The sequence below is a fragment of the Aquarana catesbeiana genome, linkage group LG01 (assembly GCF_042186555.1).
Source record: "Aquarana catesbeiana isolate 2022-GZ linkage group LG01, ASM4218655v1, whole genome shotgun sequence".
Lineage (NCBI taxonomy): Eukaryota > Metazoa > Chordata > Amphibia > Anura > Ranidae > Aquarana > Aquarana catesbeiana.
This window is the reverse complement of record NC_133324.1, coordinates 933,145,586-933,164,507: the sequence shown is the minus strand read 5'-3', so window position 1 is coordinate 933,164,507 and position 18,922 is coordinate 933,145,586. Positions and strand designations below refer to the sequence as shown.

Genomic DNA, 18,922 nt, shown 5'->3' with positions numbered 1-18,922 from the left:
GCCCACCGGTGCAGCCTCATCTGTGCCCACCGGTGCAGCCTCATCTGTGCCCACCGGTGCAGCCTCATCTGTGCCCACCGGTGCAGCCTCATCTGTGCCCACCGGTGCAGCCTCATCTGTGCCCACCGGTGCAGCCTCATCTGTGCCCACCGGTGCAGCCTCATCTGTGCCCACCGGTGCAGCCTCATCTGTGCCCACCGGTGCAGCCTCATCTGTGCCCACCGGTGCAGCCTCATCTGTGCCCACCGGTGCAGCCTCATCTGTGCCCACCGGTGCAGCCTCATCTGTGCCCACCGGTGCAGCCTCATCTGTGCCCACCGGTGCAGCCTCATCTGTGCCCACCGGTGCAGCCTCATCTGTGCCCACCGGTGCAGCCTCATTAGTGCCCACCGGTGCAGCCTCATTGGTACAGCATGGATCACAGGGAGGAATCTGGAGGATTGCTGGCCAGATCAAACAGAGCGGGGATCTCTCGCTGTGACACAGCTTGGAGATGAAATGCCGATCACTGTCAAAGTCCCACCTGCTGGACCGGCATTGGACCAGTGTGCTGTCTATCAGAGGAGGTGGGCTTTGAAAGCGACCAGCATTTTATTTCTAAGCTGTGTCACAGCGGGAGATCCCCGCTCTATGTGGTGCGGCTGGCTCTCCTCCTGACAAGTTTCCTAGCTGATCTCTTCTGGCAGAAGCGGTGCAGCCTTTTTTTTACAGGGCATCAGTGCAGCCCGGGGGGGGGGGGGGGGGGTAGGGAGGCAATTGCCCCATGGACCGCTCTCATGCCCTGTAAAAAAAAAGGCAGAAGCGATCAGCCAGGAAACTGTCAGGCCAGTCACACTCGCCCTCAGCTAATTTCCACTTGCCAACTAGTACATTGTGACCGACTTGCCTTTCAAAAGAATCCTTCAGCACTATTCTGTCACCACTTGTGGCACTTCCATCTTCTCCTGGTATTTCTTTCTGGTTCGCACTGTCCAAGAGTTTGAATGGCCAGACCACAAAGGTGTCACTCCCTCGCATGCATATCATGGCACAGCACTCTGCCATCATGGCATACATGGGTGCCCTGAATGCAGAGCATACTGCGCATGCACCAGTGACATCGATGTAGCAGTAATTAGAAAAAAGAAATGAAATCTGTGTGCCCGGGCCTAAATAGGTACTGTGAATGTGCATGTCAGCACAAGTACACTTATACTTTTCAGATCAAGTTCTACTTTGTTTAACGTTTATTGTCCAAAGATCAGATTCTCCTGCATTTAAATAAAACAAACGCAAGATGCTCGTGTGAATGAGGGCCTACCCTGTCCAGCGGGTGACAACCCTGGAATTCCACACCCCGTTCCTGTTAAAAGATAAAATATTGCTTTTTTTGGGTGCATTTGTTAAAGGATTCCATCCTGCAGTTGGGTCTGTTTGAGTAGGACGGGATCTGTGGTCCATTGCAACTAAATATGTTCTTGAGAAGGTTTGGCAGCTCTGTCTCACTTTTGCTACAGCTTTCCTACACCAGTCAGTGAGGGACAATAATAAATCTCAGGTTGTAAATGTTTGCTCTTTATTGAAGAAAAGCATTCTGTTTTGTTGATTATAAAGCAAAATAATAAAAAGTACTGAAAAGTAGGTTATATACAATGTGCACTTCATAGAAGCAATGGGAAGGAATTCCCCTTTAAATATTTGCATTGCTTGTTTTGGTGTCTATCAGGTTCTTTGTGGTAGAAGATCACATCCTACATACAACAGTTGGATTGGTGAATCGAGCGTACATTGATGAGCTCTGGAATTTGGCGCTGTCAAAGACCATGGCGGCTTTGCGAACACATTCGGTAAATGATTTCTGAATTTTAAATATCCTTAATTTAATGTATTGTAGATACCAAAAATTTGCACAACTTCATGGATCAACATTCTACAAGAACGTATTATAAATATTTGTTGCCATTTTATATTTTGTGAATCTAGAAATACCTTTTCTGGAAGCAGTCCTACGGAGTTAAAGTGTTACTAAACTCTGAACCCTGCATTCACTATGTATCTCCCCCATGTACACAGAACATGGAAATGCCATTATTTTATTGAATATAAACTGCTAAATACCTTTTCTCATCAGCAGTATATAGCAGTCTTGTGGCTTTAATCAGTCTCTGGTTAAAGCTTGTAGGAGGGGTTTTCATTCTCCTCTGACTATCCTATGAGGCAGCAGAACCCCTGACCTTCTGTCTGGGCAGTGCTGATTGGCCCTGTGCTGATCACATGCACTCTCCCAAGAAAGAAAAAAAACTCTCTAGCAATACATGCCAAACTGAGCATGTGCAGCGTGCCAAGGCTCTGTTATAGCAGGAGATGGTTTGGGGACAGTGAAAGAAGGGGAAGATCAGAGAAGACAGGATCAAACAGCATTTTTACACAATACAGATGATGAACTCTTTAGTTTAGGTTCCACAGTGAGTATAACAAGAATGCTTTACTGCGTATACAGACTGATTTTACTGTTGTGGGTTTAGTTACACTTAAAGTAAAAGTAGCTCCCAAGGTTAACTATCAGCAGCAGCACTGGCATGTACATAACATTAGTTTACATTTTTACTCCTGGCTGCCAACTACACAGTAGAAGTGAATCAGGTGGCTGTAAAGCTGCCAAATCACTTCTACATGTAGGAAAATGTGAGTCAGTGAGGGCTTGTTTTAAAGAGGACCCAAGTTACAGAAGCTGTGCCCATAAAGGCAAATAGAGAGCAAAGGATTAGTTGCCAGTATTCCCTGTGGTCTCCCTGCAGCTGATCTTTTCCCCATTACTGACTTACCATGCCTTGTTTTGCACTGTGTTTCTGTGTGGAACTGGCCATCTTGAAAGAGGAGAGGTGCCGAAAGCACGCATCTACGAAATGTATAAAGTAAAGGCAAGGAGATCTCTACATTGCAGGTTTTCCAGAAGCTGCTTTCTCTCTGGGAGATCCTCACTTTGCATTTCCTCAGGTGCAGCTTTCTCTCTGGGAGGGAGATCCTTGCATTGCAGGTCCTCAGGTGTTGCTTTTTCTCCAGGAGATCCTCACATTACTTGCATTGCAGGTTCTCGGCTGCATTGCAGGTCTTCAGGTGCAGCTTTCTCTCTGGGAGATCTGCGCATATCAGGTTCTCAGATGCAGCTTCCTCTCTGGGAGATCCTTGCATTTCAGGGCCTCAGATGCAGCTTTCCCTCCAGGATGAAGATCCTCACATTGAAGGTCCTCAGGTGCAGCTTTCTCTCTAGGAGATCCATTTCAGGTCCTCCCAGAAGCAGCCTTCTCTCTGGGGAAATCCTTACATTGCAGGTCCTCAGGTGCAGCTTTCTCTTCGAGAGATCCCCGCATTGCAAGTCCTCAGGTGCAGCTTTTTCTCCAGGATTGGAGATCCTCACATTGCAGGTCCCCAGGCGCAGTTTTCTCTCTAGGAGATCCATTACAGGTCCTCTCAGAAGCAGCCTTCTCTCTGGGAAATCCTTACATTGCAGGTCCTCAGGTGAAGCTTTTTCTTTCGGAGATCCCCACATTTCAGGTCCCCAGGTGCAGCTTTTTCTTTGGGAGATCATCACATTGCAGGTCCTCGGGTGCAGCTTTTTCGTTAAGAGATCCTTACATTGCAGGTCTTAGGGGACAACTTTCTCTCCAGGAGATCCTTACATTGCAGGTCCTCAGAGGCGGCTTTCTCTTTGGGAGATCATCACGTTGCAGGTCCTCCAGATTCAGCTTAGTGTCTGAAATTTTCTTACATTGCAGAACCTGAGGTGCAGCTTTCTTTCCAATAAGGCTGTTGTGACATGACTAAATCTGGTGAGGCTAACAGTCTGAGGCAACAGCAATTTAGATCTCATACTGCAGATGTATAGCCATGATGTTGTAGGCAGAGGAAGTGCATAGCTATTTTTCATCAGGAATTCACAAAGAAGAAAAAAAAAATCAGGGTTGGCTTGCTTAAGCACAATTACAATTCCTAAATGTTTCCTATAACATAGAAAATCTTTACTTTTTGAATTCAGGTTCACAGTAAAACGTAATCACTGCACATTAATAATATGTAAATACTATGTTCTCTGACTTACTACAGGTCCACTTTAAATGGAACAAACCTTGTAAAAAGTGGTGAATCTTCCATGGAACACGGGGCCTCACAAAAACCAAATATCTGATAGAATAAAATGTGCAGACTTACCACATCAGTCAATGGGCTTCTTTCTACTGTTTTATAAACCATCCTAGAAATGTCTAAGCTTCATTATACTCAGAGCATTACATTGTAAAAGGATATTTTGACATCCATTTGATCAGAAGTTGTTACCATATCAGTAGGATTCTGATACTGCAAGGAACAAGTGCCAACTATTATAAAACTTTGATAGTGTTTATGGCTGACTTCATATGCTATCAACCTGTCTTTCTTATTTATTTTTAGTCTTATTGTTCTGATCCCAACCTTGTTCTGGACCTCAAGAACCTTATTGTGCATTTTGCCGACACATTGCAGGTATGTTGCACTCACAACCCTTTTGTGTGTATCTAAAGTCAAAAGTTTTTTGTTTTTTGTTTTCTAATTGGGAAGGAAAGGGTTAACAGCCTGGGGAGATTACCGCTAACTTTTCGATGTAGGTATAAGAAATGATAATAAAAAAAAAAAATCCACTCCAATTGAACACAGATTGCAAACAAAAACAAAAGTCTAAGTGTAAAAAAAAAATTGGCTCCAGATATACTTTACTACAAAGAACGGCAACATTGAATCCCAGAGAAACCAGTAAGGGATTTCATGGGAGCACAACTGGGGCCATCACCTTGGTAAATAAATACCCAAAGGGCAAACAAAAGGGCAGGGCCACAATTTGGTAGTGTAGGGTCCCCAAATCAGTGTAAGATTTGCTGTTGCGCTGGAAAGGTGGTAGGGACATGTAGGTAAGCATCTTTGATGGCCAGACAATCTTCTTCGTGAGGGAAGGCAGCAGATTTGGTGGATCCCATGTTAAAATTTTGGACTCAAATGAATACATTCATATCTGAGATTCAAGATAAAAAATACACACGAGAAAAAACTAGCAGGTGCGTTGATCAACAGTTTAGTATAACCCTCCAGCTGGCTATTGGTGATAATTAGACAAGTCAAAGGGTGCTTCTGCTCTCTATGGATCCTTTGGATGGCAGGAACACATCTAGACAAAACACGAAACAAGAGAGCGCAAAGTCGCCCTAGTGTAACTCTGCTTTAATATGGTAAAGTTAAAAGCACTACAATAGTCAAACTCGCATTGTGTGAAGATAGATACAGCATAAGGATTCCACTGTGGCCGCACTCCAAAATCCCACCTCGAGATGCCGACAGGGGAAGGGGGAGCCGTGGACGTTCAGCCTAGTTGCCCGGATCCTGGCAGCACATCCAAGGCTATCCACCACCTCGCTCGATGTGCAGATCCTAATGCGCATGCGCCTGGTCCAGACGGCGCTGCTCTCTGAGGACACACAAACCCACACGAGCAGGATACTGGGGGGAAAGAGAGTGAGGACATCATACAGTTGCCCTGACAATGCATTTCGGAGGCAAGGCCTCCTTCCTCGGGTCCCCTCCAGGTCTTGAGGTGGTTTTAGGAGTGAGGCCACACTGGAATCCTTATGCTGTATCTATCTTCACACAATGTGAGTTTGACCATTGTAGTGTTTTTGACTTTACCATATTAAAGCCGAGTTACCCTAGGGCGGCTTTGCACTCTCTCTTCTTTTGTGTTTTGTCTGGATCTGAGATTCAGAATGCGGTAGATGCCCTCTTTAAGTGTGGGAATGGTAAACAGATTGGAGTTAAACACCTGGAAACGTTTTGTCACTGAAATTGGGCAATGACACCTTGATCCAAAAGTCCAGGGGGGACTTGATGAAGATCTGCTAATCTGTTTAACACAGTAAGGTTGGAGGTGAAAAACAAAGTAGGGACCAGGGAGGAAACTCAAGTTTTCAGCTCTAGGATACCACCTCCTACACAGATTTAACAAATGACAACCCCCCCCCCTCCTCTGAAAAGTGGGGCTGCTCTTTAATGCTGAGTAAGGCTTGCCTGAGGGTTAAGGCTACTTTCACACTGAGGCGTTTTACAGGTGTTTTTGCACTAAAAAAAGCGCCTGAAAAAACGCCTGTAAACTGTCTCTTCTGCAGCCCCGGTGTGAAAGCCCGAGTGCTTTTACGCTGGGGCGGTGCGCTTGCAGGATTGGAAAAAAAGTCCTGCAAGCAGCATCTTTGGGGCGGTGCGGGAGCAAGTGTATACACCGCTCCTAAACCGCCCCTGTCATTGAAATTGATGGGCACCACTGCCAAAGCGCCTGAATATCGCTTCGGCATCACTTTTCGGGCGATTTTAACCCTTTCCTCGGCCCCGCTATCGGCCGAAAAAGCGCCGCTATAACACTGGTAAAGCGCTGCTAAAATGAGCTGGGCTTTACCACTAACACCCCCCGCCTCCAGTATGAAAGCAGCCTAAGGCTAAATTTTTTGCAATCTTCTTCCTCTGAGGATGATAGGTGCTTTTACCGCTGTAGCACCTTGTTAATCTAAGGCTATGCAGTTCAAGGCTTTTTGTACAGGGGTTCCACAGTCCATCACTTTGAGCGGATGATCAACCAGCAGAAGGGGTTAGATCTTTTTTAAATAGATTAGATTTGAGAACCCCAGTGGGGGTTCCTGCGCATAGATGACCTGCGTCCAGAGCCGAACACTCGCATTTGATTGCTGCATGAGGGATTACATGTGAGTTGCCACTGAGATTACCTGGTCTGCATCCAGGGCCAAACACTCACATGTGATTGCTGCATGAGAGATTAATTTGAGTGGCCACAACTACAGTGGTCTGCATCCAGGGCTGAACACTCGTGATTGCTGCACGATGGATTACATGTGAGTGACCCTGATTAGCTGCGGGAGCCGGCAGCCTCCCATAGCTAATAGCAGGAAACCCCCTATTTGGAGTGTGAGTGCATTTGCAGGCATGCATGCCTCCTAAAAGGATGCCAAAAAGTAAAGTTAAACTTTTAGAGATTTCGGCTATACAGTTAATATGAGCAGAAGAAAAGCTTTTCATTGTGTCCCGCTTCCTCCCAACCTAGGACTGATCTACATTGCAGGTAACCCATGTCCATGCTTCAGAACTCTGTCCTAGCTAATATTCATTTGCATTTATATATATATAGTGACATTTGATCTGTTATGTACAGGGTTATGGCTTCCCAGTGAACCAGCTGTTTGACATGTTGCTGGAGGTCAGAGATCAGTACAGTGAGATCTTACTGAAGAAGTGGGCACTGGTTTTCAGGTGGGTACTGCTGCAATACACATCTTTCATGATAACTTTTGTAAGAGACATTATGGGTAAAGGTTGAATCAGGTTCACACGGATGATAAAAGAAGTGCATGGCAACCATTATCGCTACCTACCAAGTACCCCTAAATGACGAGCAGGAAATGGTGTACAGAGCCAAAAGGCTCAAGAAAGTCTTCCATGAAATAAAATTAAATAAAGTTCCCTGGGTGTGTCAGATACCTGCTTCTCCTACTGCAGCGCTGTAATGCAACCCAACACTGGCTGCTATGTCATTAGGGTGTCCCAGGGACACAGAAGTGACAGCGTCCAGCATGGGTAAGCTAGTAATTGTCAAACCCAGGTATGTGTTTAATGCCCAAGATTCTTTTTTTCTTTTCATTTTTTCAATGAATGCAAAGTGTTCCCTGATTGGACAAGGTGGAGAGGCAGGGTAGTGACATCACAGTGGAAATCACTGTAGTAGCGGTGCCTACAATAGTGATTTCAGGCTTCAACAGGGATCCCACAGGTGTGCAACATAAATACGGTACTTTGATTCAAGCTAGACCAATGTAACTATGTAAAAATTGCCACACTTGAACTTCAGCTCTACCTTAAAGCAATAGTAAACCTGCTGTGTATGTGTTTGTTTTTTGTTTTGTTTTGCAAGGTAAGGCCATAATGTGCTAGTATGCATCGCATGCCAGCAGTTGTAGAAATTCATCGCTTGCCAGCTAGTATTCATCGCATGCCAGCAGTTGTAGAAAACTCCTTCTAAATACCATAAACTCGTTAATATCCAAGTTTACATTCACTTCCCAGATAACAAAGGAAGCCACATAGGGTATGTTGATACAGCTCCAATTTGTATAGAGCCACCCAAGGAATGCTGCCGTGGGAAGATCAACGTCCTCTCCCTCTCCCATGATGGTCCAGCACAGGAGAGGGAGATGGAGTTGGTGATCTTCCCATGGCAGCATTCCTTGGGTGGCTGTATACGAATTGGAGCTGTATCAACATACCCTATGTGTCTTCCTTTGTTATCTGGGAAGTGATATCTTGAATATTAACGAGTTTATGGTATTTAGGAGGAGTTTTCTATAACTGCTGGCCTCAGATGGACCCTTAGTGAGCACTTATCTACCTCTCTCTCTATGGTTTTACCAATTGATCCAACTGATCCATCCCTATGACTCTGGAGCTTGTAGATTTTTCAAATGTATCCATCGACTATACAGTGACTATATATACAGTGCCTGATAACAATTCTCCTGAAGAAGGCAATGATTAGGCGAAACATGTAGAGATTCAATCAGGCTGCATTCTTTTATCTATTGTATGGTCATTCAGGACATGTTTTTTATGTTTACATATGGATTTTAATGTCTCTTAAATAAAATTGTTTTATTTAAAAAAAAAAAAAAAATGTTTTGTGTTTCTGCACCTTTTAAAGTGGAGGTCCACACTGAAAAAAAAAATTGCATAAAAAAATACCTAAAAAAATGGAGAGAAAAAAAAATAATAATAATTTTTAACTTACGTGAAATGGCTGTTGCTAGGCAGTCTTCCTAATCTGCCTCTTCCTACGCCACGGTGATCTTCAGACTTCTCCTCCCCGCGTTGTCTTCTGGGGAATGGGGCGCGGTGTGTTATGGGAACTGTGTGTGTCCCATAACACATTGCGTCCCATTCACAAAGCGCTGCACGACTCGCGCATGCGCAGTAGGAAATGGGCAGTGAAGCCGTAAGGCTCCACTGCCAGTTTTCCCTTAGGATGGCGGTGCCAGGACCCGAGAGCCGAGGGACTGGTTGGCCTCGGGCGGCTGACATCGCGGGCACCCAGGACAGGTAAGTGTGCTTATTTAAAGTCAGCAGCTACAGTGTTTGTAGCTGCTGACATAAAAAAAAAAAATTTCCCGGCCGGAATCCAGCTTTAAAATCCCAATCCTTTAAATTTTTGATATACTATACAATTAATGACAAAATATACTTAAAAATATTAGTATCAATATATAACACCTTAATAATTCATATATGTACACATATTCCAACAAAAAATAATAATAAACTACTATTATTTGTAAGTAAGAGTGTTGGGATTGAGTTTTTTTGTCCCCCCCTCTTCCTTTTTCCCCCTCCTTTACCAACTATTCGATTATTTTGGCATTCATATATTTCATTGTAGAGGCATCTATTCCGCATCTGCTCCTGATGAGTGGAAGATATCCACGAAACCCGTAGCGCTCCTTTTTGATGCGTTGCAATCATGTGTTCAACAACAGAGTACTATTTGAGAATCATGAACCATTTTATGCTATCATGTTCATATTGAACCAGAGAATTTTGGGTTACATACTAACCACTTCCGGACCGCCCACCGTCGTTTTACGTCGGCTGTTTGAAGAAGAATATCGTTGTTATGGCAGCAGCTAGCTGCCATAACACCGGCATCCTCTTCTTCAGTGAGCGGTCCGGTTTCAGATAAAAGTGGTCTCTGCGGCAGATTCGCCGCAAGATCACTTTTATCCACGGCGTGAGGGGGGCCCCTCTCGCCACGCTCCAGTGCCCTCCGCCACTTACCGGAGGCAGCGGCGGAGGCGATCGCCGCGAAGGAGGAGGGGGGAAATGAAAGCCGCCGTGATGACCCGTGGAGAGCAGGAGAACGGGAGGCTGCCACCACCATGCAGGGGAAGCCGCCGGTGATGGGGTAAGTGCTACCAACCTGGGGGGGGTTGGGGGGGGTGTCATACTGTTTGCCGCCCCCCCCCCCCCCCAAAAAAAAAAATTCCCACCAACTGCCACTGAATAGAGGGGAAAGCTTCCAATGGGGACACTAGTTCTGGTTACTTGAGGGTCCCCAAGGAATTCTCTCGATTTACAGGGATTTCCGTTTGGCTTCCTGTTTGGCTATGGGACAGGAAGTGAAGGGAAATTTTATCAGTGGGACACAGATGGTGGAAGAAATATAACGGGGGGTTAAAGCCCTCACTTTATCACAAAAAAAGTTTTCCCGATAGTTCTACTTGAAATAAATTTGTATGGAGAGAAAGGAACAGCAGTGTAAAGTATAATCATTTTGTTTTTTTGTTTTTTTTGGTATGCAGGAACATACTGGATGCAGATAACTACAGCCCTATCCCTGTGAGTGATGAGACGGTATATAAGAAGATATTGGGTCAGTTCCCCTTCCAGGACCCGGAGTTAGAAAAGGTAAAACAGACATGGATTACCATCATATATAATCCAAATGCGATGAATTCTTTATGACCATGGTGTTGCACTGTAGTCCGCTGTGCTTTTACAACCGTAGCATGCATGTTTCCCCACACTGCCCACAAAGAGCAGAGATAGACTGCCACACTGTTCCCGAGCATTTTTATGTGCATTTAATGAATTATGTGCATCTGACTACAATCTCTTTGGACAAGACAACCAGCATCTTGCATCTTGCCTCTAGTAAGTAACTTGTCCACCTGATACAGAAACCTCTCCCAGCCGCCTCTTGCAAATGCGGCCATCCCCTTATACCTCCACCAGAGAATGTGTAAGAGCTGCATCGGGCCCCATACAATCCTGACCATTGGAAGAACATTTTCTGCTGTACCAAGGTACAGTTATTCTGTCAGGTCTTAAAGTGGAACTACACTGTATCTGAGCATCACAAACCGAAAACACTATTGAATTCATTTTTAATGTTCAAAGCAAGCTGCCCCCATCCATCCATGTCTCAATGCTTTATTTTGTTGAGAAATCACTTTGAAAAACATCCCCACTAGCAACCCTGGCCATCTTGAGTAAGGGAAAATGATTCAGGTAGCATTTACATTCTGGAAACCATCTGCCCTTGGCTCAGGCATGCAGGCAGGAGGGTGTGCTTAGCTGAGAAAACCCTCTCGTCCCCTCCTGAAGACTCCTGGCATGTACAGCCCTGGCCAAAAGTTTTGAGAAAGACACAAATATTAATTTTCACAAAGTCTGCTGCCTCAGTGTGTTTAGATCTTTTTGTCAGAAGTTACTATAGTATACTGAAGTATAATTACAAGCATTTCATAAGTGTCAAAGTCTTTTATTGACAATGACATTAGGTTTATGCAAAGAGTCAATATTTGCAGTGTTGACCCTTCTTTTTCAAGACCTCTGCAATTCGCCCTGGCATGTTGTCACTCAACTTCTGGGCCACATCCTGACTGATGGCCGCCCATTCTTGCATAATCAATGCTTGGAGTTTGTCAGAATTTGTGAGGCGTTTTTTTGTTCACACGCCTCTTGAGGATTGACCACAAGTTCTCAATCGGATTATGGTCTGGGGGGTTTCCTGGCCATGGACCCAAAATTTCCATGTTTTGTTCCCCAAGCCACTTAGTTCTCACTTTTGTCTTATGGCAAGGTGCTCCATAATGCTGGAAAAGGCATCGTTCCTCACCAAATTGTTCTTGGATGGTTGGGAGAATTCGTTCTCGGAGGATGTTTTTGTACCATTCCTTTATTCATGGCTGTGTTTTTAGGCAAAATTGTGAGCGGGCCCACTCCCTTGGCTGAGAAGCAACCCCACACATGAAAGGTCTCAGGATGCTTTACTGTTGGCATGACACAGGACTGATGGTAGAGCTCACCTTTTCTTCTCTGGGCAAGGTTTTTTCCGGATGCCCCAAACAATTGGAAAGGGGATTCATCAGAGAAAATGACTTTACTCCAGTCCTCAGCAGTCCAATCCCTTTGCCTTTTGCAGAATATCAGTCTGTCCCTGGTGTTTTTCCTGGAGAAAGGTGACTACTTTGCTTCCTTTTTTGACACCAGACCATCCTCCAAAAGTCCTCACCTCACTGTGCGTGCCGATGTATTCAAACCTGCCTTCTGCCATTCCTGAACAAGCTCTGCACTGGTGGTGCTCTGATCCCACATCTTTATCATCTGTAGGGAGACAGTCCTGGTGCTGCTGGACTTTCTTCAACGCCCTGAAGCCTTCACAACAACTGAACCTCTCTCCTTGACGTTCTTGATGATGCGATAAATGGTTGATTTAGGTGCAATCTTAGTAGCAGCAATATCCTTGCCTGTGAATTCCTTATTGTGCAAAGCACAGATGTCTGCACGTGTTTCTTTGCAGGTAACCAGGGCTTTTTTTTCAGTTGGAACTTGGTGGAACTCAGTTCCACCACCTCTGGCTCAGGCCCTCTGCTCACCACCATCACTTGTAAACACAGATGTCTGGCTTCTGTGTTTACAAGTGACAGCTTGTCTCCTAAAGGCTACCACTGAGTGCAGGATGGGTAAAAGGGAGATGCAGGTGTTCAGAGTGAAGTGTGGATGCGTACACCCCCACTGGATGATCTCCCTGCAAGTGAGAAAGACGGGGAGAACTACAGTGTGAGGGAGGGATGCAGCTGTGGAAGAAGGCTGAGCTCTGAACTCTGTGTAGCTCACCCCTGAACTTTGCACTAGGTGCATGTAGGTAGTGTACCACTGAACACTGCACGTAGTGCAAACCTGAACTCTGCTGTACTCATGGTATTTAATGCTCTTTAAGACCCGCCCATTGTGAAATTTGACCACACTCACTATTTGATGGAGGGTGTGTGTGCGGGAGAATGGGATTTCGGGGTCGTGGGTGAGTTCCTGGCACCTATTTTTAGAGGAAAAAAAGGCCTGCAGGTAACCACGGTTAACGGAGGAAGAACAATGATTTCAAGCACCACCCTCCTTTTTAGGCCTCCCACCTGTTATTCTAACTCAATCAGCATCACAGAAAGATTTCAGCCTCGTCCTCGTGAACACTGACACCTGTGTTAACGAGAGAAACACTGACATGTCAGCTGCTCTTTTTGTGGCAGGGCTTAAATGCAGTGGAATTTTTTTTATTTATTTTTGGATTAAGTTCATTTTCATGGCAAAGAGGGACTTTGCTATTCATCTGATCACTCTTCATAACATTCTGGAGTATGTGCAAATTTCCATCATAAAAACGGAGGCAGCAAACTTTGTGAAAATGAATATTTGTCATTATCAAAACTTTTGACCACGGCTGTATCACCTCATTTGCCTAGGCAAGAAACCAGGAAGTAACCGAAGAAGTGTAAAAAAAAAACAAAATTAAAACAAGTAAGCATGATATACTTTCGTATCTATCTACAAATGCTAGCAGTCAAAGGATTAAAAATGATCAATGTTGATTGAGAGAGTGAAGTTCCACTTTAAATAGTCTCGTCTAAGAATACCTATAAAGTATAGCTACTTTTTGATGCCTGCAAGTACCTGCTTTAGCATTTCAGTCACTCTCTCTCTGAATACTAATCCCTGTATGTCTCATTTGTCCAAACTTCTACCCAAGTGGGCACTAAGCCCCATCTTCCCATTGCCAATCCTTCTCCTGCATAGTTCAACAGTCCAGTGCCAGAATCACAGTAGACGCTCCGACATGGGGCTGTGAAGTTACGGAGATGAGGCTTAAGCCAGCCATTAATGGTGCGATTTTCTTTCCTGCAACCTGGATGATAGTCTTTGGTACAAGGGTACGACCAGCATGCCAACTTTTTCATGCAATTTTTGCCAGCGGCCCCCCCCCCCCCCTCACCCTTTCCTTTCCTGACAGAACACGATAGCTCTGTGGGAGGGATTCCCCCATCAACACTGTAACTGTGTTGGTGGGGGAATCCTTCCCGTAGAGCTGGGGGGCGTCACTGTAGCCACTGGCAATGATCCCATGAAAAGAAAAAGTTGGCATGCTGATTGTACCCTTGTACCCAAGTCAATTGATGGATCGACTTGGGTGCACTCAGCCTGTCACATACATGGTTCGAATCTCAGCCGGTTCAGCAGGGATGGATTTCGGAGAGATTCGAACCATCTATGGCCGGCTTTAGGACTACTCGTGAGCAGCACTTAGAGCAAAGTCAAGGCTGTCTGTGGCTCTACAAGGACACAGTAAATAATTGATGTAAAGCAAGCATTCAAGTGAAGGTGTCTTTATACTATAATTCAGATGTTAAAAAAAGATAACACCCTCTGTCCATACAAGTATCTGATTTTCTCTTTTTTTTTTTTTTTGTGCAGCAACCCTTTCCAAGAAAATTTCCCTTTTCTGAATTTGTGCCAAAAATCTACAGTCAAATCAAGGAATTTATTTACGCCTGTCTGAAGTTCTCTGAGGACTTACATTTAAGGTAAAAGAATCTATACTGTTGTCATGGGTTTGTAGTCCTATATACTTCAGAATGCATGGAGCATAGGTGATCCTTGCCTTTCAGGTGCATTTTTGACACTAGACAATGGTGCCCTTGCAGGACACTTATCCCAACCTTATATGGATATTTAGTCCTGAGTCCTCTTTCCTCTTCTGTTTATGACATGGGGTCCTTCTTCAGGTAGTGGCGTCATTGTCTTCATAAGATGGACCCTTCCAATTGGTTGTAGCATCTCAAGATTGAGAAGAGGAGTGACGTTGGCAAGAGGGGACTGGCTGTGGCACATCTGCAGCGCTGAGTTAGTAATCCTCCACACCTAAACAATTGAGTACTGTCCCTGATCCATTTTTTTTTATTTGCATTAGCATCCAAAATTTCTGCTCTGCTTAGACCTTGAAGAAGGGGGAACACTCCCCAAAACTTGTCCTGAAAATTTGGATGCTAATGTCATGTATCTGGTAGTAGACTGAAATGATGAGGTCAACCTCTCCTTGTATCTCCAGCCCAGGCCCCACTGAGAGTGAAACAGATGGTGCCAGGGGACAGGAGGAACACGCATGCCTGTAGGTGTTGAATGTAAAGCTTGTGGCTGGAGTTGAAGACTCTTGATTCAGGCAGAACATCAGGTTAGGAACCGAGATGATGCTGGATAGATTAGCCGAAGTTAAAGGGACACTCCACCAGGGCTGCAGATTCAGGATGCGTGGCTTGCTGGAGCTCCGCGCAGGCTTAAGACAGGAGAAGATTGTGTCCACTGGAGCTGGGATGAGGGGGAGCCAGCGAAGACATTCGGAAGTAACGTGAAGCCAAACCGGAGACAGAAGCGTGGTCAGAAGGATAGCCGGAGTCGACAACAAGTGGACAGCGAGGTACCAAGGCATCAGACAGGAGCGAAGTTAGGAGTAAGTCGAAGGCAGGAACCGATGATCAGAAGCATAAACAGGTTCCAAGGTCAGGTCAGTAGCAAGCCAGGTCAGCAACGTGTATACACAGGGCTGGGTTAACGTAGGGGCTATTGGAGCTGCAGCTCCAGGCCTCTACCTTAATAAAGACCCCCTGTCACACACACACACACATAAACACACACATACACACACACATACACACACATATACACACACACACACACACACACACACACACGTAGTAATACAATGAGTTTTATCAGCAGCGCTATTACCGCTGCTACTTTATTCTCCTGTCACTGCTGACCCGGAGAGTTTCTGCCTGGGGGCGGGTGCATTGTGCTGTGCTGATGGTGAGATTGTGAGACACAGGATCGGCACAGCATAGTGCTACATGAAGAGGATGGAGGAGGCATGATTGCTCTCCCCCCTGTCTTATCCCTGCTGTGTCTGCCCCACCCCATGCTCCACCCAATGATGTACGCACACTGCCAGTGAACGTGGTTGCTGTGTGGGCATGTGGAGGAGGCAGATTTAATTGCAGAGCGGAATATTTGGGGAGTACTGGTATACAGAAACCTCTTCTGCTGCTCTTACTGCACTGGTGCTTCTTTCTCCTTGACAGTGAGGGCTGGGGGCAGTCTCTGTGACCTGTGGGGCAGTCTCTGTGACCTGTGAGGCAGTCTCTGTGACCTGTGGGGCAGTCTCTGTGACCTGTGGGGCAGTCTCTGTGACCTGTGGGGCAGTCTCTGGGACCTGTGGGGCGGTCTCTGTGACCCGTGGGGCAGTCTCTGGGACATGGGGGTAGTCTCTGTGACCCGTGGGACAGTCTCTGGGACATGGGGGTAGACTCTGGGATATGGGGGCGGTCTCTGTGACCTGTGGGGCAGTCTCTGTGACCTGTGGGGCAGTCTCTGTGACCTGTGTGACCGTCTCTGTGACCTGTGTGACCGTCTCTGGGACCTGTGGGGCGGTCTCTGGGACCTGTGGGGCGGTCTCTGGGACCTGTCTGGCGGTCTCTGTGACCTGTGGGGCAGTCTCTGGGACATGGGGGTAGTCTCTGTAACCTGTGAGGCAGTCTCTGGGACATGGGGGTAGTTTCTGTGACCTGTGGGGCGGTTTCTGTGACCTGTGGGGCAGTCTCTGTGACCTGTGGGACGGTCTCTGTGACCTGTGGGGCGGTCTCTGTGACCTGTGGGGCGGTCTCTGTGACCTGTGGGGCGGTCTCTGTGACCTGTGGGGCGGTCTCTGTGACCTGTGGGGCGGTCTCTGGGACCTGTGGGGCGGTCTCTGGGACCTGTGGGGCGGTCTCTGTAACCTGTGAGGCAGTCTCTGGGACATGGGGGTAGTCTCTGTGACCTGTGAGGCAGTCTCTGGGACATGGGGGTGGTCTCTGTGACCTGTGAGGCAGTCTCTGGGACATGGGGGTAGACTCTGGGATATGGGGGCGGTCTCTGTGACCTATGGGGGCGGTCTCTGTGACCTATGGGGGCGGTCTCTGTGACCTATGGGGGCGGTCTCTGTGACCTGTGGGGCAGTCTCTGTGACCTGTGGGGCAGTCTCTGGGACATGGGGGTAGTCTCTGTAACCTGTGAAGCAGTCTCTGGGACATGGGGGTAGTGTCTGTGACCTGTGAGGCAGTCTCTGTGACCTGTGAGGCAGTCTCTGTGACCTGTGGGGCAGTCTCTGTGACCTGTGGGGCAGTCTCTGGGACCTGTGGGGCGGTCTCTGTGACCCGTGGGGCAGTCTCTGGGACATGGGGGTAGTCTCTGTGACCCGTGGGACAGTCTCTGGGACATGGGGGTAGACTCTGGGACATGGGGGCGGTCTCTGTGACCTGTGAGGCAGTCTCTGTGACCTGTGGGGCAGTCTCTGTGACCTGTGGGGCAGTCTCTGTGACCTGTGGGGCAGTCTCTGGGACCTGTGGGGCGGTCTCTGTGACCCGTGGGGCAGTCTCTGGGACATGGGGGTAGTCTCTGTGACCCGTGGGACAGTCTCTGGGACATGGGGGTAGACTCTGGGATATGGGGGCGGTCTCTGTGACCTGTGGGGCAGTCTCTGTGACCTGTGGGGCAGTCTCTGTGACCTGTGTGACCGTCTCTGTGACCTGTGTGACCGTCTCTGGGACCTGTGGGGCGGTCTCTGGGACCTGTGGGGCGGTCTCTGGGACCTGTCTGGCGGTCTCTGTGACCTGTGGGGCAGTCTCTGGGACATGGGGGTAGTCTCTGTAACCTGTGAGGCAGTCTCTGGGACATGGGGGTAGTTTCTGTGACCTGTGGGGCGGTTTCTGTGACCTGTGGGGCAGTCTCTGTGACCTGTGGGACGGTCTCTGTGACCTGTGGGGCGGTCTCTGTGACCTGTGGGGCGGTCTCTGTGACCTGTGGGGCGGTCTCTGTGACCTGTGGGGCGGTCTCTGTGACCTGTGGGGCGGTCTCTGGGACCTGTGGGGCGGTCTCTGGGACCTGTGGGGCGGTCTCTGTAACCTGTGAGGCAGTCTCTGGGACATGGGGGTAGTCTCTGTGACCTGTGAGGCAGTCTCTGGGACATGGGGGTGGTCTCTGTGACCTGTGAGGCAGTCTCTGGGACATGGGGGTAGACTCTGGGATATGGGGGCGGTCTCTGTGACCTATGGGGGCGGTCTCTGTGACCTATGGGGGCGGTCTCTGTGACCTATGGGGGCGGTCTCTGTGACCTGTGGGGCAGTCTCTGTGACCTGTGGGGCAGTCTCTGGGACATGGGGGTAGTCTCTGTAACCTGTGAAGCAGTCTCTGGGACATGGGGGTAGTGTCTGTGACCTGTGAGGCAGTCTCTGTGACCTGTGAGGCAGTCTCTGTGACCTGTGGGGGGGTTTCTGTGACCTGTGGGGCGGTCTCTGTGACCTGTGGGGCAGTCTCTGTGGGACATGGGGGTAGTCTCTGTGACCTGTGAGGCAGTCTCTGTGACCTGTGAGGCAGTCTCTGTGACCTGTGAGGCAGTCTCTGGGACATGGGGGTAGTCTCTGTGACCTGTGAGGCAGTCTCTGGGACATGGGGGCGGTCTCTGTGACCTGTGAGGCAGTCTCTGGGACATGAGGGTAGTCTCTGTGACCTGTGGGGCAGTCTCTGGGACATGGGGGTAGTCTCTGTAACCTTTGAGGCAGTCTCTGGGACATGGGGGTAGTCTCTGTGACCTGTGAGCCAGTCTCTGTGACCTGTGAGCCAGTCTCTGTGACCTGCGAGGCAGTCTCTGTGACCTGTGAGGCAGTCTCTGTGACCTGTGAGGCAGTCTCTGTGACCTGTGGGGGGGTTTCTGTGACCTGTGGGGCAGTCTCTGTGACCTGTGGGGCAGTCTCTGTGGGACATGGGGGTAGTCTCTGTGACCTGTGAGGCAGTCTCTGTGACCTGTGAGGCAGTCTCTGTGACCTGTGAGGCAGTCTCTGGGACATGGGGGTAGTCTCTGTGACCTGTGAGGCAGTCTCTGGGACATGGGGGCGGTCTCTGTGACCTGTGAGGCAGTCTCTGGGACATGAGGGTAGTCTCTGTGACCTGTGAG

At 47.8% G+C, this 18,922-nt stretch overlaps 1 protein-coding gene across 1 annotated transcript in view; it reads left to right on the top strand.

Annotated features, from left to right (window-relative positions):
* EXOC6B (exocyst complex component 6B) overlaps positions 1 to 18,922 on the top strand; it is a 443,087-nt gene that overhangs the window by 231,568 nt on the left and 192,597 nt on the right. Inside the window, exons 11-15 of the mRNA XM_073611059.1 lie at positions 1,706 to 1,826; positions 4,429 to 4,500; positions 7,220 to 7,317; positions 10,410 to 10,515; positions 14,356 to 14,465. Of these exons, the coding sequence (XP_073467160.1) occupies positions 1,706 to 1,826; positions 4,429 to 4,500; positions 7,220 to 7,317; positions 10,410 to 10,515; positions 14,356 to 14,465 (507 nt within the window). The remainder of the gene's footprint in view (positions 1 to 1,705; positions 1,827 to 4,428; positions 4,501 to 7,219; positions 7,318 to 10,409; positions 10,516 to 14,355; positions 14,466 to 18,922) is intronic.